This window comes from Trichechus manatus, unplaced genomic scaffold (genome assembly GCF_000243295.1).
Source record: "Trichechus manatus latirostris isolate Lorelei unplaced genomic scaffold, TriManLat1.0 scaffold00113, whole genome shotgun sequence".
NCBI classification, from domain to species: Eukaryota; Metazoa; Chordata; class Mammalia; order Sirenia; family Trichechidae; genus Trichechus; species Trichechus manatus.
In genome coordinates this window covers 6,903,775-6,931,054 of record NW_004444049.1, presented here as the reverse complement: position 1 = coordinate 6,931,054, position 27,280 = coordinate 6,903,775, and the positions used below count along the sequence as shown (strand labels likewise).

The following is a 27,280-nucleotide window of genomic DNA, read 5'->3' as shown; positions in this document are numbered from 1 at the left end:
GTTCCTGTAACAAGGGTTCCTGTTACGAGGAATGCTTGCATCCGTCTGGAGGCTTCAACTGTTGGGTCCACTGCCACACCCCAGATTTAGCAGTGGGTTTGCGTTCTCGAAAAAACTTACTGCTCTCATCTGAGAGCTTTAATGACACCTTCCATGATTGCAACAAACCATGTTTTCTACAACCCTCTTCCTGGACTGGGGAGGCTTCAGGGACAGCAATAAAACTTCCTTATTTGCTCCCAGAGTACTGCTCTCTGGTTAGGAAGGGGCTGAGCCCAGCAGCTGGCCACGTTTCCTGTTGCCTGAGTTTGCACAAGCCAGCTTTTCCCCTGGGAATCCCCTGTTGCCGCATCTCGCACCTGGGTGGCCCAGTCAGCCTCATGTCCAGGGTTTTGCTGCCCTAGGTCACGCCACTAAAGATGCGACTGTCCCTGCAGTGAGCCAGTAGTGAGTGGTGCCCTTGCTCTACTGGAGCCTACATCTTAGTAGCAGATGATGATGCCCTCTGAGGTGACACTTGTTCGGGGACTTGAGCCTTGTGGATACTCAGGGAAAGCACATTCCAGATGGAGGCACAGAGTGGTGGAGTCACATTTGAACAGCTATGAGACTAGGGGCCATGGTCTGGTTAGACTGGTCAATGAACAGGGCCAATGTCTGGTCAGCCGTTCACCTGGGCAGCTCTGAGGTTGAGTTTGGAAAGGAGGCCCTTGTTGGGGGTAGGAAAAACTATAGAAAGGAACTTGAACCCCAGGTGCCTGCTCTAAGGGTCTCCCGTAGTGGTAAGAGTGAGCGTGGGCTTGAGCTGGTTTCAGCTGCCATGTTCCTAAATAACCCTGGCCACAAACCTTTCAATTCCACGGCACTTCCCTCTGGCAGCCCAGGGGTTCCCTGTGGCCCAAAGGACCCAACCTCAGGATAGGGAGAACTATCACTGAACTGGAACTGGGGGCTTCAGCTTGAACTGAGCTTCCCTCCAGGTGAGGGGGGTTTGGGTCCACATGCCATATCCTCCTGCTTCCTGTGCTCTCTGGTAGGGAAGGGCGCACACTGGCATACACGCCAGCCGCTTCCTGCACCCAGGCCTGCCCACTCTGGGGCGGGGCCGGCCAGCCCTCCCACTGTAATAAGGCAAACTCATGGGCTGCCTTCTGAAGGAAGTTCCAAAGAGAAAGCAGAGGGAGACAGAACTCGGGGCCTGCAGGTGTCTAGACTAAGGCCGAGTGGCTGACACCTCCATCCCCTACCTGCAGCGCCCGAGCAGGCAAGGTAAGCAGGGACCCTCTCCTCCTGGCCCGCTTGCCGCCCCTCTGCCCAGCATGCCTCCCCACGCGGCAGCCTGAACTTTCCACTGCCCTGGAGAGGCTTCTGCTGGCTAGGGATGTTCAGATCTCAGTTGTGGGCCACCCTGAGTTTGCACCACTTCAGTGTGGGCCGCTGCCAGCGTGGCTCCGGAGGCAAGCACCGGCTTAGGCAAGCAGATGGGGTTCTGCCCCACTCTGTGGCTAGGCTGGGTGATCCTGAGTGAGCCTCTTCTCACCAGGCCTCAGTCTTCCTATCTGTGAGATGGGAGTAGGTTGGACATGGTCTCTGAGGGTCCTTTCAGCTCAACCACCATGATGGTGAGTGGGCCTGAGGTTTGTCCAAACAACTGCATGCCCCGTCATCTGCCATGGGCATGCTGGCCTGCGGGTACTCCACTGCCTATCCAGGGGACCGTGGGGCTCCTGCTTAAACACAGCACGCCCCCGCTTAGCCCCCAGCCACCAGCCCACCTTGGCTCCTGCCCACCCTCCCCTGCAGAAGCAGCCGCAGCCATGGCAGGGATGAAGACAGCCTCCGGGGACTACATCGACTCGTCCTGGGAGCTGCGGGTGTTTGTGGGCGAGGAGGATCCTGAGGCAGAGTCGGTCACCCTCCGGGTCACGGGGGAGTCACACATCGGTGGGGTGCTGCTGAAGATCGTGGAGGAGATCAGTGAGTGCCCCACTGCCCCGAGCTGGGCACCATGGGGTCGCTGTAGCCAGCATCCCTGAGCACTTCCGGGCCACCTCTGCTGTGCAGCTCACGATAAGGGTGTCAGTGACTCAGGCACCAGCTTAATCATTCGGTTCCAGAAAAGACATTACCCCAACTTCCTCTCCCTCCCCCTGTCTTCCCTCCCTCCCTCCCACTTGAGCTGGTTCTGCTAAGTCCCCTAGGAGGGGACCCCCACCCTTCACTCAGGGAGAGAAGGTGAGGCCTTGCCTGGGCCCAGGCAGAGGCCACACTCCTGGGGTCTGTGCGGAGGCCAGAGGGGGCTCCCAGGGGCCTGCTCCCACACTCCCTCCCCCGGGCGGAAGGCCTCGAGTTGTGAAGGCCCAGCCTGGGTGGGAAGGCCCTGCCCCCACAGGAAGTTACAGCAAAGCAGATTGTGGTATCAGCCATGGAGGCGCAGGCCCATGACAGAGGCTTCTCATGGGCCTCCGCTGCTGGGGGTGGGGGCTGTCCTTCCTTGGAGGCAGCAGGCGCTCACTCCCATTATTGATATCCAGAGCCGGAAGGCAGGCTGGGCCTCCACAGATAGTCCCAGCCCAGAGCCTAGATCCCAGCCTGGGGATGGGGGAAGGGAAGGCTACTCAGACCCAGGCGACGCACACGTGTCCATGTGGGGAGGGAGGCCAGTCTGCTGCGGACAGGGTGGCCCCAGCCCAGCCACAAGAGTGAGGCGCCAGGGGAGCTTCCAGAAGGCAGGGCCCAAGGAGGCTGTGAAAGCAGAAGTGGGGAACAGAAGGGTCCCTGAGGAGACTGGGCATTGGACTGAGTCGCTGAGGTAGGCATGACTGAGCCCAGAGCAGAGAGGCATGAAGACCCAGCACCCCACCAGAAGAGCTGGCTGGACCCAGGGCGTGGCACCCAAGCAATGCAAGATGCCTAAACATGGAGTCAGACAGACCTGCTCCTCCCTCCACTGCCGGGATCCCCTAGGGCAATAGGGGTATTTTCCCCAACCTGTCCTACCTCGTAGCCATTCCTAAGTGCACCAGGCTAAGCCCTGGCCACCTGGAACATGGCAGGCAGGTGGGACTGACCTGTCAGCTGCCCTGCACAGTGCTGGGTGTCAAATAGGGAAAACTATCATGGTGCCTGGAGCAAAAGAGGGGCCACGTCCAGCCCGGGATGGGGAGACATCCCAGGAGAACCGATTCTTAATATGAATCCTAAGTGGTGGACACAGCAGGGAGGAGCAAGGTGCTGATGTTGGGGGGCCAGGGTGTTCTGAATTAGAGCCTCCGGGCAGATGAGGACCCCTGAAGCGTGGACAAGAAAGGAGGCAGTGACGGTACCCTGACCAGCTCACAGAGGGTCTTAAAGGCCACCATACAGTGTCTGGACTTTATCCTGGAGGTGAAGAGTAGCCCCTGAAGGTGTTGCCCTGGCAGAGAGGACAGGCCTCCTGAGGTCAGGTGTGAGGAGGGAGGGAGGGTGGCTATTGGAGGTGGGATTGATAGCAATTAAATGTGGCAGCTAGAAGCAAAAAGGATGATGCTCAGGCCTTGGCGGGAGGGTCGTTGTCACCCAGCCTTGAGATGCAGAGGGGCTGATGCAGAGGAAAAGTGGCGCGTTGGTCCAGTTTCAGGTGGGCGATTTTGGGCTCAGTGACTGAGGGCTGGGACTAGGGGTCATGGCCTTTATGTTCCCAGTGCCTGCACAGGGCCTGGAAAGCAAAGTCTTCTGGAATGAAGGAAGCCAGTGGACACACCCCATAGCCAGTGGCCTGGGGAGTTCTGGCCTGGGGTCAGGGAAGGGTCTGAGCTGGAGATACCTGATTTGGGAAGCCATAGGACAGCCGTGACCCCCAGAAAGAGGACGTGGCTGTGGAGGGGGAGGAGGTTCCTGACTGAACCGGGGGAAAGGACATGTAGGGGGCAGGTCATGAGAAGAGGCAAAAGAGGCCAAAGAAGAGTAAAGAGTCAGAGAAGAAGGGGAAGTGGGCACCCCCAAGCCAGGCGAGGGCATGGAGGCAAGGAGGGTCAGGAGGCTCGGCGAGGTCAGATGGTATGGGACGAGATAAAGACAAAAAAGTCTCCCTTGGATTTAGCAACACTGGTGACATTAGGGTGGGGGGTGGAGTAGGTGGGGTGCAAGAACCAGACGGAAGAGGATGAGGCATGAGTGGGAAGTGGGGACGGAATAAGAGAACTCACAACCAGGACTGGGAGAAACAGGGCAAGAAAGGGCTTTGTGAACTATAGAGGGCAGTGCACAGGGAGCAGTTGTCAATGATCTTTTGCCTTTGGGTTCCCCTCCCACCAGTTCATGCTCCTGGAGGGAGGATGGAGAGGTGACTGTGTGCCATCCATTCCCGTGTCCCCAGTTCCTAGCTGGATGACAATAATGTGTCGATATTTTTAATATGTGTGCATAAGTATGTCACAAACACTACGCACTTACTATGTGACAGGCATTGTCCTGCCTCCATGGTAAATAGTAACTCACTGAACCTTCACCACTGCCTCTGTGCTCAAAAAAATTATTACCCACCCCTGACCAAAAAGAAACCGAGGCACAGAGAGGATAAGTGCCTTGCCCAAGGTCACAGAGCTAGCAATCACTAGATAGTTACAGATCGCTGGCTCTGTGCCTGGCACTAGCCCTGAGGATGTGGCGGGAGCAGGACAGACCCAGTCTCTGCCCCCCTGGGGCCCTGGGAGTGCAGGAGAAAGGTCATTAAGCCCTGAGCGTCAGGGCAGAGGTGAAGAAGGCTGGGCAGGGTGCTCCAAGGCTGGTACCTTCACACTCTCTTCCCTGGCCCCCAAAGAGCGCAAGCAGGACTGGTCCGACCACGCCATTTGGTGGGAGCAGAAAAAACGGTGGCTGCTGCAGACCCACTGGACGCTGGACAAGTACGGGATCCTGGCTGACGCCCGCCTCTTCTTCGGGCCCCAGCACCAGCCAGTTATCCTGCGGCTGCCCAATCGCCGCGCCCTGCGCCTGCGTGCCAGCTTCTCCCAGCCCCTCTTCCAGGCCGTGGCTGCCATCTGCCGCCTCCTGAGTGAGTGGCCAGGCGGCCCCCCACTCCCTAGCCCCCGGGGTTCCAGCAGGTCCCGCCCTCTCCTGGCCCAGCTGCTATCACCTTGTTCTCGCTCTCCTGTCCCCATCCTGCATGCAGGGCCCTGGCCTGCCCCAAGGTGCCCATGGGAGGGACTGGAGTCCCAAGGCAGGACCCTGGCCCTCTCTGAGGCCCCAACTCCCCTCAGGTATCCGGCACCCTGAGGAGCTGTCTCTGCTCCGGGCTCCTGAGAAGAAGGAGAAGAAAAAGAAGGAGAAGGAGCCAGAGGAAGAGGTGTATGACTTGTCCAAGGTCGTCCTGGCTGGGGGTGAGCACAGGCGGGGCGGGGGACAGGCGGTGGGCCGGGGCCGGAGCCCGGCGTGGTGAGCAGGCACTGTTAACCCGCCTGCCCTCCAGGAGTGGCACCTGCACTGTTCCGGGGGATGCCAGCCCACTTCTCAGACAGTGAGCAAACCGAGGCCTGCTACAACATGCTGAGTCGGCCCCAGCCACCGCCAGACCCCCTCCTGCTGCAGCGCCTGCCGCGGTCAGGCTCCATGTTGGACAAGACCCAGCTCCACAGCAGGTGCCCTGCCCTTTGGGTCAGCACCCTTGGGGCCGTGTCCCCCGTGTCTGTGTCTCCTGCCCAAGGCACACCCTCACCCATGTCCTGGCTCACCAGGCCTTTCCTCTCTGTGTGCTTGTCCCCAGCTCTCCTGCCTGCCCCCTCCCCCGCCACACCTGGTGTGGCCCTGACACTCCTGTGCTGTGCCCAGGTGGCTGGACTCATCGCGGTGCCTCATGCAGCAGGGTGTCAAGGCCGGGGACATGCTCTGGTTGCGCTTTAAGTACTACAGCTTCTTCGACCTAGATCCCAAGGTGGGCCGGGGTTGAGCCAGGAAGAAATGGGGATCTGGAGTCAAGGAGACAGGGGGGCCTGGGGATTGTAGAGACTTGAAGGAGTCTGTCAGTCTGTCCATTTGTTGGCCTGGCCTCTGTTTATTAACTGCTCAAACGCTGTGCCGGGGCCTGGGCTGATGCCAAGGCTGTTGTTGCCAGTTGCCATTGCGTTCATTCCAACTCAAAGTGAGCCTGTGTGTGTCAGAGCAGAACTGCGCTCCGTAGGGTTTTCAAGGCAGAAGCAGATCGCCAGGCCTTTCTTCCGAGACACCTCTGGATAGGTTCATACCGCCAACCTTTTGGCTAGTAGTCAAGTGAATACCATTTCACCACCCAGGGACTGGATGCTAAGGCAAGGATAGCCAAGTCTCCGCCCCTGTTTCTCAAGGAGTCATGGAGAGAGAAATGACTCCAGATCAGTGTAGACAATAGTGGGGCTACACTGTCAGGTGGGAGAGGCCCAGGGAAGGCTTCCTGGGGAGGTAGCAGCACTTGGACCTGCAGGACTACGGGAGGGAAAGGGGAGGGGCTTTACAGTAGGAACTGACATTCCGCAAGCTCCCTGCACCTCACCATCCCCATGGGCAGCCAACATGCTCCATGCACCCATCATAAAACCTCGCAGGCCCCCACAGGCCACTTACCCGTCCCCCGTTTCTCTGCTCCCCTTCACTGCAAAACTTTTAAACATAGTTCTCTCCAGAACACCTGCTGTCCTGTGTCGTGGTTCCCCCGAATCTTGCCTCCTCTTTCCAAGACCCTCCCGCCGCTGGCCCCTCAGCTCCCTCTCTCTCTTCAACCAAATTCACTCTGGTGCCCCAAGTACCATGAGGTTTCTCTGCTGGGGCTGGGGCTGTTGTGGATGTTCCCGGCTGGTGTGAGCTCGGGTAATCCCCCCTCCACCCTTCCCCTGCTCCTTTCCAGAGTTTGTCCCCAGCCTGGGTACAAACGTGCTCACTGCACCCAGCTAAAGGCTCAATGAGAACCCTCTGCTGATCTCCAGACCTTTGTCTCTGAGCAGCGCTCTCCACTCCAGTACTCTGCACTGTGAATTCTAGGTGCCTTGGACTCCCCAAATTCTCAACTCAGGGGACATGCTGGGCTCTGTTTGGGTTCCTCCTCCCGCTCTGCAACTCTGCAGCAGCAAGCTGCTGCGTCTTGGGGCTCGTCTTGATCGTTTCTCTTCCCCTAGGACCACTGTGCTGTGCAGCCTGCTGTGCAGTGTCCAAAAGCCATTTCGTCTTTGTTGTTCTTTTTGCTTTGTTTTCATTGTGGCGAGTATATAGGCAACGAAACATTTGCCATTTCAACAATCTTCGCGTTAGTTCACTGACATTAAGTATGTTCATTACGTTGCTCAACCATCACCCTTACTCATTCCCATATTTTTTCAATCCCACTTCACAGAAGCTCAGTGTCCCCTAAGCATTGTGTCTTCCTTCTCCCACCTCTTGTTTTTTAATTAATTTTTATTTTTGATGGCTTAAAGAGTTAAATAGTCCTATTGTTGTTATGTGCTGTCAAGTTGATTCTGACTCATAGCAACCCCATGTGACAGAGTAGAACTGCCCCATATGGTTTTCTTGGCTGTAACCTTTATGGAAGCAGATCGCCAGGTCTTTCTCCTATGGAGCTGCTGGGCGGGTTCGAACTGCCAACCTTTTGGTTAACAGCTAAGTGCTTAACCATTGTGCCATCATCAAACCAAAAAAAACCCCACCCGTTGCCATCAAATTGATTCCGACTTGTAGTGACCCTATAGGACACAGTAGAACTGCCCCATAGAGTTTCCAAAGAGCACCTGCTGGATTCGAATTGCCAACCTTTTGTTTAACAGCCGTAGCACTTAACCACTATACCACCAAGGTTTCCATCAGGGGTCCTTTAAATAGTCCTAGCAGGTTAGTAGCCCTGGTGGTGAAATGGTTAAGTGCTCAGCTGCTAACCAAAAGACTGGCAGTTCGAATCCACCAGCTGCTCCTTGAAAACCCTCTGGGGCAGTTCTACTCTGTCCTATAGGGTTACAATGGGTCGGAATCAACTCGATGGCAGTGATTTGGTTTTTGTTTTAGCAGGTTAGTAATAATAATCGCAAAAAAAAAAAAGGTTTCCTTTGCCACCTCTACTTATCCCAGATTTCTGATCCCTAGATACTGTAGATTTTGACTCTGTAGCTGTTTCTTCTAGTGCTTACTTCTATATGACATGCTTATATTTCTATTTGATTTTTCAGTTCCACATGTTATTTATTGACTTAGTATGAAAGACGAAAATTGAGCTGTCTTACACACCCTCTCCTCACAACACACACATTTCCTTGCCACCGTCCGATAGAGTTGTGTTACGTTTTTGTTAGGCGACATCAAGTCCATTCCAACTTACGGCAACCTCATACGTTACAGAGTAGAACTGCTCCACAGGGTTCTTGACTATAATCTTAAAGGAAACAGATCACCAGGCCTTTCCTTCTGTGGTACTGCTGCGTGGGTTCAAATCAACAACCTTTATGTTAGCAGTCAAGCGCAAACCATTTGTGCCACTTGAGGGCCTTAAGTTTTTGGTTGAAACAACATGATAATAACTGTAAATAGTAACACATGTAAATAGTGTTCTTTATTAAGCCACAGAGCGTATCTATGATCACATTTCCTTTCTCGGTCAAATTTACTTTTTTTTCTACTGTCTGTCTATATCTAGAAGAGAGGCCCCAACAGGCTAGCAGGATGCTCCCCGTGTGGCTGTGGCTTGTCATTGTAGATCTTTAGGATGATTGGGCAGGGATGTCCCTTAATCTAGCCCCTACAACATTATAACCCAGTCATCAGACTCCTTTCAAAACAGTCATTCATACTAGAATATCTATCCCTGTTATTTCCTTCTTGGGAACATGGAATGGTAACACTCTAGACTCACCGCATGACCTTCGTCCTTGGACTTCCCTTTACCATCTTCTGAAAACAAACAAACAAAAGAAAAACAAACCCACTGCCATCAGTGCGATTCTATAGGACAGAGTAGAACTGCCCCAGAGGGTTTCCAGGGAGGGCTGGTGGATTCGAACTGCTAACTTTTTGGTTAGCAGCCGAGCTCTGAATCACTTTGCCACTAGGGCTCCACCATCTTCTTAGGAAGTCCTATATTGGACTTCTTGTTTGCTGGATCTCTTGCGTTCCTCTTTCTTGATAGACTCCCTTGTTTTGGTAGAGGACATATTTCAATAGCTTCCTCTAAAATGGTGCATGAAACATAAATGTTGAAATCCTGCATGTCTGAAAAAGTCACCATTCTACCCTCACTTGCGTGATAGTTTGGCTAGATATAGAATTCTAAGTTGGAAACATTTTTTATTGCTGTGTAGCAGTTCTTTATGTTGATATACCGCAATTAATTTATCCATTCCACTGTTGATGAACCTTGCACAATTTCCAGATTGGGGCTATCGTGAATAGAGATGCTATGAACATTCTAGTGTATGTCTTTAGATGAAGATATATACATGTTTCTGTAGGGTATATACTCAGAAGTGGAAATGCTAGGTTATTTGACAGGTGTTGGTTTAGCTTTAGTGTTGTTAGATGCTGTCGAGTCCGTTCCGATTCATAGCAACCCTACGTACAACAGAAGAAAACACTGCCTGGTCCTGCACCATCCCCAAAACCCTTGTTATGCTTGAGCCCATTGTCGCAGCCACTATGTCAACCCATCTCCTTGAGAGTCTTCCTCTTTTTCACTGACCCTCTACTTTACCAAGCATGAAGTTCTTCTCCAGGGACTGGTCCCTCCTGATAACATGTCCAAAGTACATGGGATGAACTCTCGCCATCCTTGCTTCTAAGGAACATTCTGGCTGTATTTCCTCCAAGACAGATTTATTTCTTCTTCCGGCAGTCCATTGTATATTCAATATTCTTTGCCAACACCATAATTCAAAAGCATCAATTCTTCTTCAGTTTTCCTTATTCACTGTCCAGCTTTCACATGCATATGAGGCGATTGAAAACACCATGGCTTGGGTCAGGCCCACCTTAGTCCTTAAAGTGACATCTTTGCTTTTTAACACTCTAAAGAGGTTTTTTTGCAGTAGATTTGCCCAATGCTACGCATTGTTTGATTTCTTGACTGCTGCTTCCATGGGTGTTGATTGTGGATCCAAGTAAAATGAATCCTTGACAACTTCAATCTTTTCTCCGTTTATCATGATGTTGCTTATTGGTGCAGTTGTGAGGATTTTTGTTTTCTTATCTTGAAGTGTAATCCATACTGAAGTGGTCTTTGATCTTCATCAGTAAGTGCTTCAAGTCCTCTTCACTTTCAGCAAGCAAAGTGTGTCATCTGCATATCACAGGTTGTTAATGAGTCTTTCTCCAATCCTGATGCCACGTTCTTCTTCATATAGTCCAGCTTCTCAGGTTATTTGCTCAGTGTACAGATTGAATAAGTATGGTGAATGGATACAACCCTGACGCACACCTTTGCCGACTTTAAACCATGCAGTGTCGCCTTGCTGTGTTTCAACAACTGCCTCTTTGTCTAAGTACAGGTTTCTCATGAGCACAATTAAGTGTTCTGGAATTCCCATTCTTTGCAATGTTATCCATAATTTGTTTTGATCTGCAGCTTTAATAGATAACTGCTAAACAACTTTCCAAAGTGGTTGTACGAGTTTACACTCCAATTGGTTGGGTATGAGAGCTTCATTTGTTCTACGACTTCACCAACACTTGGTATTTCCTATATTTTTCATGATAGCCATTCTGGTGGGTGTGTAATGGAATCTCATGGTTTGTTTTTGTTTTTGATTTTTCCTTTAACAGCTTTATTGAGTTATGATTTTTATGTCATGAAAATCACCCATTGTAAGTGTTTGATTTGATTATTTTTAGTAAATTTGTACTGTTGTGCAACCATTACCACAATCCAGTTTTAGAACATTTCCATTGCCCCAGAAAGTTCTCACGTGTCCATTTGCAATCAATCCCCCTCCCACACCAACCTTAGACAGCCGCTGATCTGCTTTTTATGTGGCTTCAATTTTCATTTCCCTGATGACTAATGAAGTTGAGACATTTTTCGTATAGTTATGAGCTATTTGGAAATCCTTTTTTTTTTTTTTTTGGATCAAGTTTCTATTAGTCTTTTGCCAATTTTAATATTGAGTTGCTTGTCTTTTTCTTATTGATTTGTAAGAGTTCTTTATATATTCTGGATATGAGTATTTTGTCAGGTAAATATATTGTGAATATATTTTCCCAGGCTGTCCTTTGCCTTTTCATTCTCTTAATGATTTGATAAACAGAAGTTCTTAATTTTAACATAATCCAATTTATAATTTTTTCTTCTATGACTAATGACTTTTGTGTCCTGTTTAAGAAATCCTTCCTATTCCAAGATCACAAAGATGTAGCCTCCTGTTTTTCTGTAAAGGCTTTATTGTTTTAACTTTAATATTTAGATCTGCAATCTATCTGTAATTGATATTTGTATATGGTGTGTGGTAGGGGTCCAAATATATTTTTCTTACTTATGGGTATCCAGTTGACCCAGTGCCACTTATAAAAAGAGCGTCCCTTCCCCCAATGAACAGCAGCGTCCCCTTTGTCTTAAGTCAGGTAAGTGTATATTTGTGGGTCTCTCTCTGACTCTCTTCGATTCTGTTGGTCAGTTTGTCTCTCTTTGCCAAAGCCACACATTCTTAATCACTATAGCTTAACAATTATGTTCTTTTGTAAAATGACGTCCTGTTCTTGTTTTATCTCTACAAGAAATTTGATTAGTGTTTGAAGTTTTCTTCTGCTTCCTATATTGTCTTTTTTTCCCTGTAATCTCTCTTTCCTTCACTGTAGTTCATGCTAGCAGCTTTCCTCAAATGTGGGTGAACCTTGCCTGTCCACTCATATTTAAAAGTGAGGCTCTAAGATGTTGATTGGAAACCTTGAGTGTGTGAATAGGACTTGACATTTTGGGGACCTCCTGTGGGCGACTGGGCAGGGATACCACTCTTGATGGGGTATTCTGTTTGGCTGATCAGTTTCTCAGAGATGAACCCTCTAATGTCCTGATTGGGGATAGAAGGCTTACTGTCAGTATTTTGGGTAACAAGTGGGAAAGGGCTGGGGCATGTCTCACCCTTCAGAATCCAACTTTCTCTGAATTCATCTGTTTTCAGCATTGCGAATCCCGAATCCCCTCACCTAGCTGTGTGTGGGGCGCCAGGTGCAGACATCCTCTGATTCAGCATCTCAGGGCTTCTGCAGGTGCCAGTGGGCCATCATCTGAGTGCAGGGAGTTAGGGAGGGGACCTGTTCCTGTTACAGACTTTCTACCCATCCTCCTCATTTCAGCCCAACCTTGCCCCTTGTCCGCAAGATCTAAGTCCAGAGCCTGTCCAGGGTTCTGCCATGTGAGCTGGATGCCTGTGTTCAAATCTTTGTGCTTTTTGCTGCTTGTTTTCTGTCTATCTTCCAAACCCATTAGTGTCTTTAGCACAGAGCAGGAGAGGAAAAAAGAAGTGAGATCGCAGCTTTCTGCCCTGTAACCCAGTTTCCGTTCATGTTTTTGCTTTCCATCTTCCAAATTTTGTTGGCATCTCTCATCTGCTATTGTCCCCTCTCTCTTCTTTGTCCTTTTGGGTTTACCTTTTGTATGCGTTTACTATCCATTTTGGTTGAGTTTCAGAGGGAGCATGGGGTTGATCTTCTGTGGGTAACTGGGGTCCCCTTTGGGCCTTCACACTCCCTGTTCCTTCTCTCTGGAATGCTGTTCTTATCACTTTTCCCACTAGGGGCCCATTGTCATCCCTGAGGTCTCAGCGCATGCCAATATGTCACCTCCTCCACAAAGCCTTCCCTGACTGCTTCCCCTGTAGAAGAGCCTCCCACACCTCATTCCATGCTCTCTCATCACCATCAAATTTGCATTTGTGGTGGCGTTGAGAAAGCTGCCATCATGGAAGCTATTTCCTTTATAGCTTCTATCACACTCTTTTTTTTTTTTGTAAAAATTCAACTATGCCTTTTCTTTTAACTTTATTGCAGTGAAAATGTACATAACAAAACATACGTCATCTCAACAATTTCTACATGTACTATTCAGTAACATCAATTACATTATTCAACTTGTGCAACTATTCCCGCTGTCCCTTTCCAAATCATTCCACCACCATTAATGAAGTCAATGCTCCGTAAGCAAAGATTCCCCTTTTCCCCCTCCCTGCCACTAATAACCTTTAGTTTCTATATATTTGCTTATTTCGTATACGTGAGATCATACAGTGTTCCATCACACTCTTGAATCACTTTACTTATTGACTGATTGGTTTACTCAATCTGCCTAGTGCCCTCAGCAGCATGCTGAGCGCACAGTAGGCACACACAAAACTGTTGTTAATCGAACAACTGAGCAAAGGTTTACAGGCACGAAGGTGCCGTTTGCCTGGTCAGTAAGGGGCTGGCAGGCTGCAAAGGTAGGGTTGGAGGCTGCTCCCATGTGGGGATACTGACTGAGCTGACCTGTGAGGAGGGCAAGGCTGAGGGCCAAGGCTGGCAGGGCGGGGTGGGCAGGGTGCTTTGAGCGCTTGGCATCTGACCAAATGGGCCTCCCGTCCCCCACTGCAGACAGATGCCGTGCGGCTGACACAGCTGTACGAGCAGGCTCGGTGGGACCTGCTGCTGGAGGAGATTGACTGCACCGAGGAGGAGATGATGGTGTTTGCCGCCCTGCAGGTGCCCGGCAGGCCTGGGCCAGGGTGGTTGTGGGCGGGCAGAGCAAGCAGGCATGGCAGGCCAGAGTGGGCCCTTTCTCCAGGGCGGCCCAGCTGAGGAGGCCCTGTTGGGCAGATGGGCTGCCAACTCAGTCCTCTCTGGCCCTGCGCCCCACCCAGTACCACATCAACAAGCTGTCGAAGAGCGGGGAAGTTGGCGAGCCAGTGGGCAGAGACTCAGGGCTGGACGACCTGGATGCAGCCCTGAGCAACCTGGAGGTGAAGCTAGAGGGGTCGGCACCCACTGATGTGCTGGTGAGGAGGGGCTCAGGTCAGGGGGTGGGGTCAGCCTCCGGCACTGGGGACCCAGGTCTCCCTCTGACACCCCTCCTCCCACAGGACAGCCTCACCACCATTCCAGAGCTCAAAGACCACCTCCGAATTTTCCGGTGAGTTTGGGCCAACGTGGGTAGCCCTGCAGAGGGGCCGGTCTGGAGAGAGGAGGGAGGGAAGGAGGTGGCCTTTCACAAACTGCCCCCTGCACCCCCAGGCCCCGGAAGCTGACCCTGAAGGGATACCGCCAGCACTGGGTGGTGTTCAAGGAGACCACCTTGTCCTACTACAAGAGCCAGGACGAGGCCCCTGGGGACCCCATTCAGCAGCTCAACCTCAAAGGTGAGTGAGGAGCGGTGGCCAGGACGGGGCAAGGACAGAGGAGGACTGGGGTCCCAGCTGGCCCCAGAGGGCTGGGCGGCTTAATGCTCTCACCCAGCCTCAGTTTACTCCTGGGGCCCAGGGAACATGCCCCGTGTCCTGGAGTAGCTATGCAGGGCTGGCATTCACACAAATACTTCTCAGATGGCTCCCCTTTCCTGGCCTCTCCACCCACCCCTTCTCTCCCTCCAGGCTGTGAGGTGGTCCCCGATGTCAATGTCTCAGGCCAGAAGTTCTGCATCAAACTCCTGGTGCCATCACCTGAGGGCATGAGTGAGATCTACCTGCGGTGCCAGGACGTGAGTGAGGCCGGACAAGGGCTGGGCCAAGGTGGGGGTCCGGGGCCAGGACAGAGGCTGGGCAGGGGCGGGGTAGGAGCTGGGCCAGGGTGGGGGTCCAGGGCCAGGACAGGGACCGTGCAAGGGTGGGGGCACGGGTCTGCACAAAGCCTCTTAGCCCCTCCCCTTGCTCCCCTGCCCCACCCCCCAGGAGCAGCAGTATGCCCACTGGATGGCTGGCTGCCGACTGGCCTCCAAGGGCCGCACCATGGCGGACAGCAGCTACGCCAGCGAGGTGCAAGCCATCCTGGCCTTTCTCAGCCTGCAGCGGGTGGGCAGTGCAGGCTCGGGCAACCACTCCCAGGGTACTGATGCCTCCACTGAGGGCCTCAACCCCTATGGCCTCGTCGCCCCCCGCTTCCAGCGCAAGCTCAAGGCCAAGCAGGTGGGAATGCGTGGGCTCACTCGTTCCTTCTCCCACCTGTCCCTGGACTAGGCATGGTGGTCCAGGGCAGACACTGTGGCCTCTCACTCTCTCGCCCACTTACTCACTCACTCACACCCCAGAGGCCTTGTCCCACCCTCTGGGAGGGGTCAGGTGCCCACACCCACGTCAGAGCATCAGCTCACATCTTATGAGTGGTGAGAGGTGCACTCTAGCAGCCCCACAGTGGGCACTGCCCCTTCCCCAGCTCAGCATCCTGACTAGGGCAGGCAGGGGGCCTCAGGGGCTTTGGGGGAGGGGACAAGAGCCAGGCGGCTCCTCACCAGGGTGGTCCCACAGCTCACCCCACGGATCCTGGAGGCCCACCAGAACGTGGCCCAGCTCTCTCTGTCTGAGGCCCAGCTGCGCTTCATCCAGGCCTGGCAGTCGCTGCCTGACTTTGGCATCTCCTACTTCTTGGTCAGGTAAGGGGCCCCACCCAGCCCCGCCCTCCCCTGGGCCTGAGATGCTTCCTGCCCGCATCCCAAGAGTGAGTCCTGGCCAGGCACTGCCCGTCCCCCAGAAGCCTCCCTTCCCCTGCTCTCTGTGGACAGACCTCATTGGGGGTACCCTGTGTGCCCCCGCCCCAGGTCCCCTTCCACACATCCTACAAGAGACAGAGCTCAGGCCAGGAAAGCAGGAGATCTGGCTCCCGTCCCGGCTCTGCCATGGACCGTCCCCTCTCTGGGCCTTGGTTAGCTTGTCTGGAGAGCAGGGCTGACCCCGGATACTGTTATAGGTGGGGCCCCCTTTAATTACCCCTGCTTGTCCCAAGATGAGCAAGGCAACAAATGGAGAGGATGATGATAGAAAACACAAAACCCAAAGTTATTACTTGAAGGCGTGGACTATTTGCCTGATGCTGCTAAACGTCCTTATGATGATTATCTTCAGTTCCCCCATTTTCCAGATAAGGAGCTTGAGGCCCAGACAGCCTAGATAACTTGCCCAGTGTTACACGGCTGGTGGGCAGCAGAGTGGGGCGGTGACCGCAGCTCGACCTCCACTGTGATTTCTCACGAGCACTGCGCCACGCTGTGGGGCTCAAGGTCATGCAGGGTGGGGCCCTTGCTCACACTCGCCCCCATGCCCCCAACCTGGGGACCAGGTTCAAGGGCAGCAGGAAAGACGAGATCCTGGGCATTGCCAACAACCGGCTGATCCGCTTCGACCTGGCCGCGGGTGACGTGGTCAAGACCTGGCGCTTCAGCAACATGCGTCAGTGGAACGTCAACTGGGACATCCGGCAGGTGGGCACAGAGTGGGGCCGGGGCTGGGGGCGGGGCCTGACCCCACCAGGACAGGGAAGGGCTGCTCCCGCATCCCACCTTAGCCTCTCCAACCGCCCACCCGGCCGCCCGCCCGCCCTCAGGTGGCCATCGAGTTTGACGAGCACATCAACGTGGCCTTCAGCTGCATGTCTGCCAGCTGCCGCATCGTTCACGAATACATTGGGGGCTACATCTTCCTGTCAACGCGGGAGCGGGCCCGCGGGGAGGAGCTGGATGAGGACCTTTTCCTGCAGCTCACAGGAGGCCATGAGGCTTTCTAGGGCTGTCTCACTGCCTTACCCCACTCACACGTGCCACAGCCACAGCCACTGGGACTCACTGCCCACACCCTCTCCAGGCATTCACCGAGCTCAGCACGTCCACCTGCCTTCACCATGGCTTTGTTCAGACCAGGGTCCTAACTGGGCTAGACTCTGCCACCACCGGGCTGGGGAGGGGAAGAGCCCCCCTTCCGTTGCCAGAGTGGCCAAGACCAATACCCCGACCTATCTGTAGTCCCTGAGCACACCAGGAAGACCAAATGTCGCTACAAGATGATGGCCCATGTTTTCAAACTGGAGTGTCTTTTTGGCTTTTTATTATTATTTTTTTTATTTTATAAATAAATGTTTTATTGCTGGACCATCCGTCCTTCTCTGAGGTTGTGCTCGGGGCCACTCTGACACTCTCCCTCTTCATCACCAGACAAGGAGAGGGGCTTTCCTGAGGTGGAGACAAGAGTTGGTTAGAGAGAGGGAGACCTAAGTTGGGGGATGGAGAAGAGGTGAGGGAAGGGCACCGGCTCCAGGCACAAAAAACAGGGGATGGGGTAGCTCTCACGGGTAGGGCGGAGCTGCAAGGCCTCCTTGAAGTACTTGGGAAGCAGGATGCCATCAGCATTCCCTGGAGTCAGAATTACCCCATTGGCGGAGCGGAAGAAGGGGATTCCATCTGCAATTGAGAGCCAGGGGTGTGACTCCTGTCCTCCCTGAAGGCGTGGGGCAGTCCCTGCTGTGTCCAGGCTCACCTGCCAAGGCCAGGGGTCCATTGATGAACACGGCCACTTCGCAATTGGGCCGCATGCCTGCAGAGACACCCAGAGCTGGGGCCTGGGGCACCTGGGGCTGTAGCCAGCAAACTGGGGCAGGCTGGGGTTCCCTGCTCAGTGTGGAAGGGAGGTTGCGACTATATGCAGGGCATGGGGTAGCCTTGGACAAGGGAGGCTATGACCTTTGGAGGGGGACCTGGGAGGACGGAGTGGCTGGGAGCAGCTGGGGGAGGGCACTGACCACTGGTGACATCAGGGTCCCCAGGCAGTCCTGGGGCGAGGTGAATGTGCGTCCTTCCTCGGCAAGACAGGCCCCTGAGCAGGATGGATGGCCAGTGCTGCCAGAATGTTCCATGGACCAGCACAGGGGGCAGGGCCTGCGGTGTCTCCAGAGGCATCAGCTCCAACTCAGGGACCTGGGATGGGTAGGTGAGCAGGTAGCAGTGAGCCCCCTTCATGGGCAGATGCCTCACCTGGCTCTCCCACCGGGCCCCGGAGCACCCACCTGCAGGGAATGGCCCTGATTGGCCCGGATGAGAGGGCCAGTCCTGGGGTCCCCAGGCTGCAGAGCAAACCGCTGCTTCCCATTGGTGTCCACCACACGCTGCACGTCTTCAGCTGAGAAACTGCGGAACTGGGGCAGCTGCAGGAGGGCGCGCAGGGGCACGAAGCCGTCTGCAGGCAGGTGGAGTATTCAGCGGCTGACCTTGCTCTGGCCTGGGCCGAGGTGACAGAGAGAGCACAGGCCTGGGCTCTGTGCATAAGGGCTTCATCTGTCCCCAGCTCTGTGGCCTTGAGAAAGTCTCCCCTTCCTGGGCCTTAGTTTCCTGAATTTACATGGGCATCCCATATGCATCATGGAGGGTCACAAAGATAAAGTGCTTAGCACAGGAGTGGACACTCAAACATCAGTTGCTCCAACACCCCTCAGTGCCCAGCTTTGGGATAACTCTTCATTCGGTCACTTGGCTGGAGGGGCCTCACCAGCCTGGCCCAGACAGGAGCTCCTCTTCCAGTTTGCCCGACCTGATATGGAGCTCTGGGCCTCAGTCTTCTCTGTATGTGGGGAGGCTGCGCCCTGCCATGCCTTTCTCATAGGGCAGCGGTGGGAGCCACGGGACAGGACAGTCACAGACAGGCTTACAGAGCTCCGGGGCCTCAAGCTGCTCTTCCTCCCCAAGCCTCCAGGACCCTCACTTACCTGTCCCCAGTGGAAGCCCCAGTTTCAGGGCCCCGTGGCGCAGGGCGTAGGACAGAGCCTTGGACAGTTGCACGTCTCGGTCCTGAAAGAGCCAAGGTGGTCCCTAGTCCTTGCAGTGACCCTGCCCTGCTGCCCACCCTGAACCCTGAGTGACCTGCTGCAGAGGGAGATGGATCTCTGGGAACAGAATAACCCATCTGCCCCCCACCCCACCAGCATTTCCCAGGGAGCCACGGCTCAGAGTCACCTGCCCCTCCCCTCCCACCATGAGGGTGGGGGTGGGAGAAGCACACCTGCTCTCGGGGTCTGTGAGCCCTTCTAGCCCTGGGCCCTACTGCTTCCTGCCTCCTTCTTCTGGAGGAGTTCATGGCCAAGACCTGTAGGGATAGTGCCGTGTGGGAGAGGCTTTAAGGACCCTCCCGTGTCCCCAGCCTGTCCAGATAGTCACAAAGCCTCAGAATGTGAGAGCTGGGATGGACATATAGCTCATTAAATTCACTTCCCACCCCTAATCCCATGGTGCAGATAGGGAAACTAAGGCCAGGCAGGCAAGACTTGCCCAAGATCACACTGCGTGCCAGCCCGAAAGCCAAGTCCCCGCGCTCCAGGTTCGCGGCTCCGCCCTGCAAGGTCTGCGTAGGGAGGCGGGGCCGGCCCGCCGTTGGTGCCCGAGCTACCAGGGCAGAAGAGTCAGGGGCCGCATGGACAGACAGACCGACAGACAGAGCAGCGAGGCCAACCACAAACTCACCACTCTCGCCTGCTAGGCGCCTGACCCCGCGGGTCTCTAGCTCCCGGACCAGCCAATGAGAGATCGCAGAGGGAAGGGGCGGGCACTTCCGCTCCAGGGAGGGGGCGGAGCTTGCTGACGGAGCCGGCCTTGAGTGCCGGCCGGAGGCGAAGCCTCGCGGACGTGGGAAGAGGGTGTCGGCGTCGCAGGGATGGAGGCAGGACTCCAGGATTTTGGGGATATGGGCACTTGAGGGTGACTTGACCCAGGACCCCTGGGTGGCAGGGATGCCCGGGAATCCCAGGGATGCCTGGCAGCAGGAGTTCCGGGTCTCAGCGGGGCTCTGGGCTCTGGTGGGGATGATAGGACACGTCACTGCCCAGGGAGTAGTAATCACGGGGTGCAGAAAGGATAATGGTACCCTCAGAAGGTCTGTGACAGAGGCGGCCGGCTGCTGGGCTCCGGGGTGTCTGTGGGGCCCTGGCGGTGACACCCTACTCTGTCCTTCCCCAGAGCTGCTCTGTCCAGACCATGGACCCCGAGGTGTCCCTGTTGCTGCAGTGCCCCCGGGGTGGGCTGCCTGAGGAGCAGGTGCAGGTCGAGCTGAGCCCAGCCCACGACCGTCGCCCACTGCCAGGCGGAGACAAGGTCATCGCTACTGTCTGGGAGAACCGGCTACAGGCCCAGCCTTGGCTCTTTGATGCCCCCAAGTTCCGCCTGCACTCGGCCACCCTAGCACCCGCTGGCTCTCCGGGGCCACAGCTGCTCCTGCATCTGGGCCTCACTTCCTACCGAGACTTCCTGGGCACCAACTGGGCCAGCTCAGCTGCCTGGCTGCGACAGCAGGGGGCTGCCGACTGGGGTGACAGGCAGGCCTACCTGGCCGACCCTTTGGGGGTGGGTGCTGCATTGGCCACCGCCGATGATTTCCTTGTCTTCCTGCGACGCTCTTGGCAGGTGGCCGAGGCTCCTGGGCTGGTGGACGTGCCTGGCGGGCACCCTGAGCCTCAGGTGAGATGCCAGGCTGGGCACAAAGACCCACACTGCTCAGGGGAGCTCTGAGCCCTCCCAGCTTACCCTTTAATGGGGCCATAATGTGTGGATGCAGGGAGGAAGTCCATGGATAATTCGTGTGTGGGCAGGGGAGGGAGGACTGACCTGGTGCTTCTCATGGAGGCTCTGCTCAGGACAACCCCTCTGCCTCCCCATTAGCCCCTACCCCAGACTGTGTTGGGATCCTGGGAAAGGAGGGGGAGGGGCAAAGAAAGAGGCATCCTGCTCCACCCCCACGCTCTGTGTGGTCCTCCCTAGCTGGACCTCTGGTTATCTAAAAAACAAGGATCTGGGTCAGGGGATCACGAGTATTCCACCATACCCACATCAGGCCTCAGGCCGGCAAGTACTGGCTGGAGGACGGAGGGGAAGAGGTGGGCAGTAGGGTCTGAGCTCGACCTCTCACAGGCTCTGTGCCCTGGTGACAACCCCCGGCACGAGGACCTCCCTGGGGAGCTAGTGGTGCATGAGCTCTTCTCCAGTATCCTTCAGGAGATCTGTGATGAGGTGAGTGGGGGGTGGCCTGGACGGGAAGGTGGACATGAAGGGGAGGGGGTAGATCATGCCAGAATTCCACAGGTTTGAGCTGGCATTGAGGGAGGAGCTTGGCTTTGCAGCAGGAGTTCCGGGTCTCAGCGGGGAGGCATCTCACTTGGAATGGAATTCTAGCCCTCATTTCTCTGTGCCTCAGTTTCTTCCTCTATACAATGGAAACTGATAAATGTCTTGCCTATTCCCCCAGGTTTGTTGAAAGAGGAGGAAATCAGAGTCCCATGTATTAAATCTGCTTCCCTTGGGTGGCCCTGGGCAAATTGTTCAATCTCTCTGGGCTCTGTTTTCCCATCTGTGAAACCAGCAGGCTAAAAACCTGACTTTCTGTGATTCTGGACACTTGATCTACAAACAGTAAAATGCTATACAGTGGTGAGGGGCTGTTCTCCACCCAGAAGGGTGGGCACTGACAGGTGGGACCCTGGCCCCAGGTGAACCTGCCGCTGCTCACCCTGAGCCAGCCCCTGCTGCTGGGCATCGCCTGCAACGAGACCAGCGCCGGCCGTGCCAGTGCCGAGTTCTATGTGCAGTGAGTGGGCTTGGGAGACAGGATCCTGGATCCTGGGGTAGATGGTCAGCTGGAGCTCCACAGGGACCCTCCAGGGGCTGGAGACCCACCAAGCCATCCTCATGTCCTTATCCAGGTGTAGCCTGACTTCTGAGCAGGTGAGGAAGCACTACCTGAGTGGGGGACCCGAGGCCCACGAGTCCACAGGAATCATCTTTGTGGAAACACAGGTGTGGGTTGGCAAGCTGTGCTTTTTCTGGATGAGGGGTGGGGGTTGGGACCTGCAAAGAGGTCTGGTGTCTATCTGGGGGGCTGGGCCAGACAGGGACTCCCAGATCTCTCAGGGCCTCACTCCGGAGTCACAGGGCCTCATCTGGGCATGCCTTCAGCCCAAGGGAGAGGGCCAGGGACCTGCTCATCCCCCCACCATATCTCCCTGGGGCGGGTGCAGTGCAAAGGGCTCTGAGGCTCAGGAACCCAGGGCAAGCTCAGAAGAGCGGCATGAGGGCTGGATGTCTGGGTCTTCCCACAGAGTGTGCGGAGGCTGCAGAAGGCCGAGATCTGGGCCGAGCTCTGCCCCTCAGCGAAAGGCGCCGTCCTCCTCTACAGCCGGGTCCAGGGCAGTGCCCTTGGGTCCGCAGCCCTATAACCACAGCCCTGAAGACAATAAAGGACTTTATTCTTGGATTCTGTTGGGGTCTGCTGTTTCTGGGAGACCCTTGGGTGGGTGAGGGAGACAGGACAAATGACTTGAAAGAAAATCAAAAAACAAAACAGGCAGTCTCTGTCCCCGTCTGCAAACGGATTGAGGGCAGTGTCCTCCTTGTCAGCCTCCGCGCCATGGGGTGAGAGGCTGCTCTGTGAAACGTGCCGAGCAGACTAACAGCCACTTCCGCGGAACAGGGCGATGGTAGCTGTCGGAAAGCCTCACTGTGGGTCAGGTCGGGACAGCGGCGGCGACGGGAAGCAGGATCGGTCCCCCCAGGTTCCCAGGTAGGCGTTCGCGCCAGTCTGCACGTCTGCGCGCCTCGGCCTTAGTGGGCGGGCCCCGGCCTCAAAGGCCAATAGGTGTACGGGGCCGGAGTCTTCGCGGAAGCCCGCCCCTTCCGGCCTTACGGGCTGGGTCTTGGTATTTAAGCCAATGAGAACTCGGAGTGGGACCTGAATGGGCCCAGGAAATGGCGGCGGGCGAGGAGTGGGTGAGTGCACGGGGCGGGGCTTGGTTGGGGCTCCTCCCGCGCCCGCCTCCCAGACAGCCTGGGTGGGGAGAGGGTATGGGCGAACAGGCTAGTGGTTAAAGGCACTGAGACCAGTGCGGGGCAGGGTCCCGGACTCCCGTGTCAGAGGCGGGGACAGGTCCAGGACGCTGGGTTCTGGTCCTGAGCAAGAAGGCGCCCCCCCGCCAGGGTTCCGCGGGTTTGCTTCAATTTTCCTTGGCAAGGAAACGGGGCCAGGCCCCTTCCCGGAGTGCTTGAAGTCCGGCCCCATCCTGGTCTCCATGTACTCCTCTGTCGCCTCCTTTCCCCAGCTGCCCGCCTGCCATCATGCCGCCCCTGCTGCCCCTGCGCCTATGCCGGCTGTGGCCCCGCAGCCCCCCTACCCGGCTTCTCGGAGCGGCCGCCGGGCAGCGGTGAGTTGGGCGCCAGGGACCGGGCCCGGTCTTTCAGTAGGTTTTTGTGAGGATCTACCGAGCTTTAGGCCCTGCCTTTGGTGCTCAGATAGTTGAGTCTCCAGCCTGTGCCAGATGCCTTACAGGCTTGTCTCAGGTAACCCTCACCTTCACTGCTGAGGACACTGAGAATCAGAGACTAAGGGACAACCCCAAGGTCATACAGCTAGTTAAATGGCATGCTTGGAACTTGAGCCCAGGTCTTGTTCAACCTGATGTGCTTTCCACACTAGTGGTCGTCAACCATCACTGCACATAAGCCACCAGGGGTGTAGGGGGGAGTTGCAAAAATGCGGATTCCTGGGCCCAGCCCTGGAGATTCTGCTCTGGAGGAATAAGGTGGAGCTCAGGAATCTGGTTTTGTTACAAAGTCTTCGGGTGTTTTTGATGCAACGCGTCTGAGGACCCCACTCTGAAAAGTCCTGATCTGTACCATGCCTGCAACACTCAAAAAGGAAGGAGGGATTTGGAGGCTAGGTCTGTGTTGAGACCTGCCTCAGCCCCTCAGCCTCAAGGAGTGGGGGTTGGGGCCTGCAAAGAGGCCTGATGTCCACCTGGTGGGCTAGGCCAGTCGGGGACTCCCGGATCTCTAAGGGCTTCACTCTGGAACCACAGGGTGTCATGTGGGAATGTCCTCAGCCCAAGGGAGAGGGCCAGGGACCTGCTCAGCTGCCACCATGTCTCCCTGGGAAAGAAGGGTACAGTGCAGAGGGCTCTGAGGCTCAGGAGCTCTGGGCAAGCTCAGGAGGCAGACATGAGGGCTGGACGTCTGGGTCACCCTGCCCAGCTGAGTCAAAGAGTGGGTGTGGCTGAGAGAGGCTGGGAGGGGCAGGATGGGGTATCCTGGGTTCCCTCAGCTCCTGCAAGTTTGGGCCTCTGTCCCCAGGTCTGGCCCCAGTAACTACTATGAACTGCTAGGGGTACATCCTGGTGCTAGCTCTGAAGAAATTAAACGAGCTTTCTTCACCAAGTCCAAAGAGGTACCCGTGCCGCTAAGGGGGGGAAGGGGAAGTCTGAGTCAGATGAGGGTGTGCTGCAAACTCCCAGGAATGGAAGTGGGGTAGAATTGTGTCCCTGACTGATGCCACATTCCCTTAGCTTGCAGGGCAGGGAGTGAGAGGTGCCCAAAGGGGGGGAATCTGGGCCAGGTGGGAGGGAAGGTTGGGTCAGCAGTCAGGGGTCCTGTCTGAGGGGCTGGGCGTCGTTCTCTTGATCTGCCTGCCCACTGTTGACTGAGAAGGCTAGATCAGGGCATATGGTGAGAGCGGGGGCTGGCAGACAGGGAGAGCCTGAACAGGGTGTGGGCAGGAGTCTGTGCTTCCTGACTCTGGCCTTCCAGTGGGGCAGGCAGGCCTAAATTCAAGGGTCGCTTCCCAGCCAGGGCCTCTGGGAGTTATCTGAGCCCTTGTGGGTGGACATCATTGAGGTGGGTCCTGGGAGAAGGGGCATGGAAAGGGAGATGAGAGGAGTCCTGCCCTACACCAGCTGCATCCCGACCGGGACCCTGGGAACCCGGCACTGCACAGCCGCTTTGTGGAGCTGAGTGAGGCATACCGTGTGCTCAGCCACGAGCAGAGCCGCCGCAGCTATGACCACCAGCTCCTCTGGTCAAGCCCCCTGAAGTCTTCAGGAACTGCAGCCCATCCCAGACCTGTCCACCAAGCACGCAGGTACAGCAGTCCTGCCCCCAGCTCGTCCCTCCAGGTCTCCTGGGCAGCCTCATCCCCACACTGTCCCTCCCTCTCTCTCCCAGCAGCTCCTGGGCACCTCCCAACGCACAGTACTGGGCCCAGTTCCACGGTGTGAGGCCGCAGGGGCCCGAAGTGAGGCAGCAGCAGCACAGACACAACCAGCGGGTGCTGGGGTACTGCCTCCTGCTCATGCTGGCAGGCATGGGCCTGCACTATGTCGCCTTCAGGTGCACTCTGCCTCCCTGGGTGGTGGGCATGGGCAGGGTGGGGGAGGCTGTGAGCTCAGCGGGCCATCCCCACGGTCCCCGTGGCCCACACTCTTGCATTTCTCAAGCTAAGAACTTCATTAAACCCCATCTCTGGAGCCTCTTCTTACTTGGCAGGGGCAGAGGGACTAGTGGCTAACATCATTTTCCATTTTTCATAATTTGAACGTAATTCTTTGGTGCCGGCTGCCAGGCAGCACTGGAGCAAACCCAAATTGTGAACACGAAGCAAATGCCCAAAGCTCATGGGATTTGGTTCCTTGGTTTTTGAGGGTTAGGGTCATGATTTCATGGGACATCCCAGTCAACTGGCCTAATAACATGTTCAGTGCTTCTATTCTACCTCTTAGTTCACTGTGTAGTGTCTGGGGTCTTAAAAGCTTGCAAGCAGCCATCCAAGGCACAACAATTGGTCTCTATGCACCTGGAGCAACAGAGGAGGAAGGAGAGTCAGAAATAGGAGGAAGATATGGAATGTGTGGCTAATTGCCTCCATGAACAATAGTCTCCTTTGCCATGAATCCAGAAGAACTGAATGGTGCCCAGCTACCATTACCGAACATTTTGATCAAGGATTCCATAGAAGAATGCTGATCAAAAGGGAGAAAATGCAGGACAGAATTTTGAATTTTCATGGTCTCTAGACTTTGGAGCCATGGAGGTTGGATAAACCCCTGAAACTATTGCCCTGAGATCATCTTTAAACCTTAAACCAAAAATATCCCCAGAATCATCTTATAACCAAACAGTTTAGCTTAACTAGTAAAAAAGGTCTGCCTTGAGCATTTTGCTCTTTTAAGAGCTAGCTAAATGGGATCAAATTGACAACAGCAACTCAAAAGATTAGATAGGAAACTTAGGGGGCAGTGAGTTTAAGTTAATGAGGGAGGAACAACTTAGAGAAGGAGGGTGAAAATGGTTGTACAACTTGAAGGATGTAATCGTCACTGAATTGTACGTGCAGAAACTGTTGAATTGATGTATGTTTTGCCGTGGATATTCTCAACAAGAACAAAATAAATAAAATTTAGAGGAAAAAAAAATGTGGTCTGTGGACCAGAACTGGAGCATGAACTGTTTGTTAACAATGAGATGAGAGTATGGTAAGCATTTAGAAACTTTTATAGCAATTTGAAATAGTAATTTTATGTATGTTCAATCTAATAATTTAAAATAAGACTCATATTCTGTTTAAAAAAGTTGGAGAAGAAGCAAATCACTTTTACTGGCCCTTACCGACACCGTCTGTACTCACTCGCTCACTCAGTCTGACGGTTCCCAGCCACTCCAGCTTTGATTTTCTACAGCAAAAATACTTACAGGCTGATGGCCACTGCCAGCAACCTGCCTTGTTCAGGGATAGGGTTAGATGGACAACCCTTTCTAGTCTCCTGCCAGGATCACTCTGATGTCCAGAGTTGCTGTCACTACCTTCAGCAGGATCAGCCAGGGACCTGGGTCACCACTGGACCCTGGACAAACCCTGGCCCATTCTGTGCCTCTTCTACCTACTGCAGGCAGGATTAGGTTGTCCCACATATGTAAAGCTGTAAGACCCCAGGGTGCGGTGGAGGGGAGCAGAACTTGGGGGACAGCAGGGATGAGGGAACCAGGGTTAATAGTAAACCCCTTGCAGGAAGCTGGAGCAGATGCACCGGAGCTTCATGGACGAAAAGGACCGGATCATCACCGCCATCTACAACGACACGCGGACCCGGGCCAGGTCTGTCCCTGCTCTATCCTGCCCCCTCCTCACCGCCTTGGCACCACCCTCCCGGGTCCCTGCCCCAGCCAACGGGTGCTCTCTCCTCAGGGCCAACAGAGCCAGGCTCCAGAAGGAGCGACTGCAGAGACAGCAGCCGCCACTGTCAGGGCCTCCCCAGGACCCTGGGATTGTGCCCAGGGGCGCTGACCCCTGAGGGGCCGCCTGGACGGGGCCTGCAGTGTGTTCCCTCTTTGCCTTCCTTCCAGGGTTCCCCACTTCCCCGAAACGCGTGCAATAAAGTCATTTTCAGCGCTCCTGTCTGGCTCCCTCCTTCAGGCCGCGCCCCCCGCCCGGGCCTAGCCTGGGGACGCGCCCCGCCCCCGGGTTCTGGCAGCGGCAACCCAGCAGCCCGGCCCCCTGGGCGGTGCGTCCCCTTTCCCCTGCTGCGGCGGGAGGGGGCATGTAGAGGGCGGGCCCCG

At 55.2% G+C, this 27,280-nt stretch overlaps 4 protein-coding genes across 5 annotated transcripts; 3 read left to right on the top strand and 1 right to left on the bottom strand.

The window, feature by feature from the left end:
- Positions 1 to 1,134: 1,134 nt before the first annotated feature.
- FERMT3 (FERM domain containing kindlin 3) lies at positions 1,135 to 17,025 on the top strand. Its single transcript, XM_004383792.2, has 15 exons — positions 1,135 to 1,269; positions 1,804 to 1,977; positions 4,802 to 5,035; positions 5,241 to 5,360; positions 5,450 to 5,618; positions 5,809 to 5,911; positions 13,546 to 13,653; positions 13,812 to 13,946; positions 14,031 to 14,080; positions 14,182 to 14,306; positions 14,538 to 14,644; positions 14,835 to 15,068; positions 15,408 to 15,532; positions 16,216 to 16,357; positions 16,480 to 17,025. The coding sequence occupies exons 2-15, from the start codon at positions 1,818 to 1,820 to the stop codon at positions 16,657 to 16,659; spliced, it is 1,992 nt and encodes a 663-aa protein (XP_004383849.1). The 5' UTR covers positions 1,135 to 1,269; positions 1,804 to 1,817; the 3' UTR covers positions 16,660 to 17,025.
- On the bottom strand, positions 16,927 to 19,388 carry TRPT1 (tRNA phosphotransferase 1). The gene is made up of 8 exons (XM_004383795.2): positions 19,379 to 19,388; positions 18,921 to 19,004; positions 18,628 to 18,709; positions 17,932 to 18,101; positions 17,668 to 17,842; positions 17,406 to 17,462; positions 17,219 to 17,329; positions 16,927 to 17,101 (listed from the first exon to the last, which is right to left on the bottom strand). The coding sequence occupies exons 2-8, from the start codon at positions 18,993 to 18,995 to the stop codon at positions 17,010 to 17,012; spliced, it is 762 nt and encodes a 253-aa protein (XP_004383852.1). The 5' UTR covers positions 18,996 to 19,004; positions 19,379 to 19,388; the 3' UTR covers positions 16,927 to 17,009.
- Positions 19,389 to 19,539: 151 nt separating this feature from the next.
- Positions 19,540 to 22,401, top strand: NUDT22 (nudix hydrolase 22). 2 transcript variants are annotated; one of them, XM_023738294.1, is made up of 6 exons: positions 19,540 to 19,612; positions 19,871 to 20,368; positions 20,819 to 20,917; positions 21,394 to 21,491; positions 21,607 to 21,702; positions 22,003 to 22,401. In XM_023738294.1, the coding sequence occupies exons 2-6, from the start codon at positions 19,889 to 19,891 to the stop codon at positions 22,199 to 22,201; spliced, it is 972 nt and encodes a 323-aa protein (XP_023594062.1). In that variant the 5' UTR covers positions 19,540 to 19,612; positions 19,871 to 19,888; the 3' UTR covers positions 22,202 to 22,401. The 2 variants fall into 2 exon arrangements, with proteins under 2 accessions (XP_023594062.1, XP_004383986.1); XM_004383929.3 differs by having other exon boundaries at positions 19,557 to 20,368; positions 21,607 to 21,700.
- A 613-nt stretch (positions 22,402 to 23,014) lies between these two features.
- On the top strand, positions 23,015 to 27,015 carry DNAJC4 (DnaJ heat shock protein family (Hsp40) member C4). Its single transcript, XM_004383928.1, has 6 exons — positions 23,015 to 23,100; positions 24,026 to 24,119; positions 24,625 to 24,809; positions 24,896 to 25,057; positions 26,733 to 26,819; positions 26,910 to 27,015. Exons 1-6 carry the CDS (start codon positions 23,015 to 23,017, stop codon positions 27,013 to 27,015), a joined length of 720 nt encoding a protein of 239 aa, XP_004383985.1.
- Positions 27,016 to 27,280: the final 265 nt, after the last annotated feature.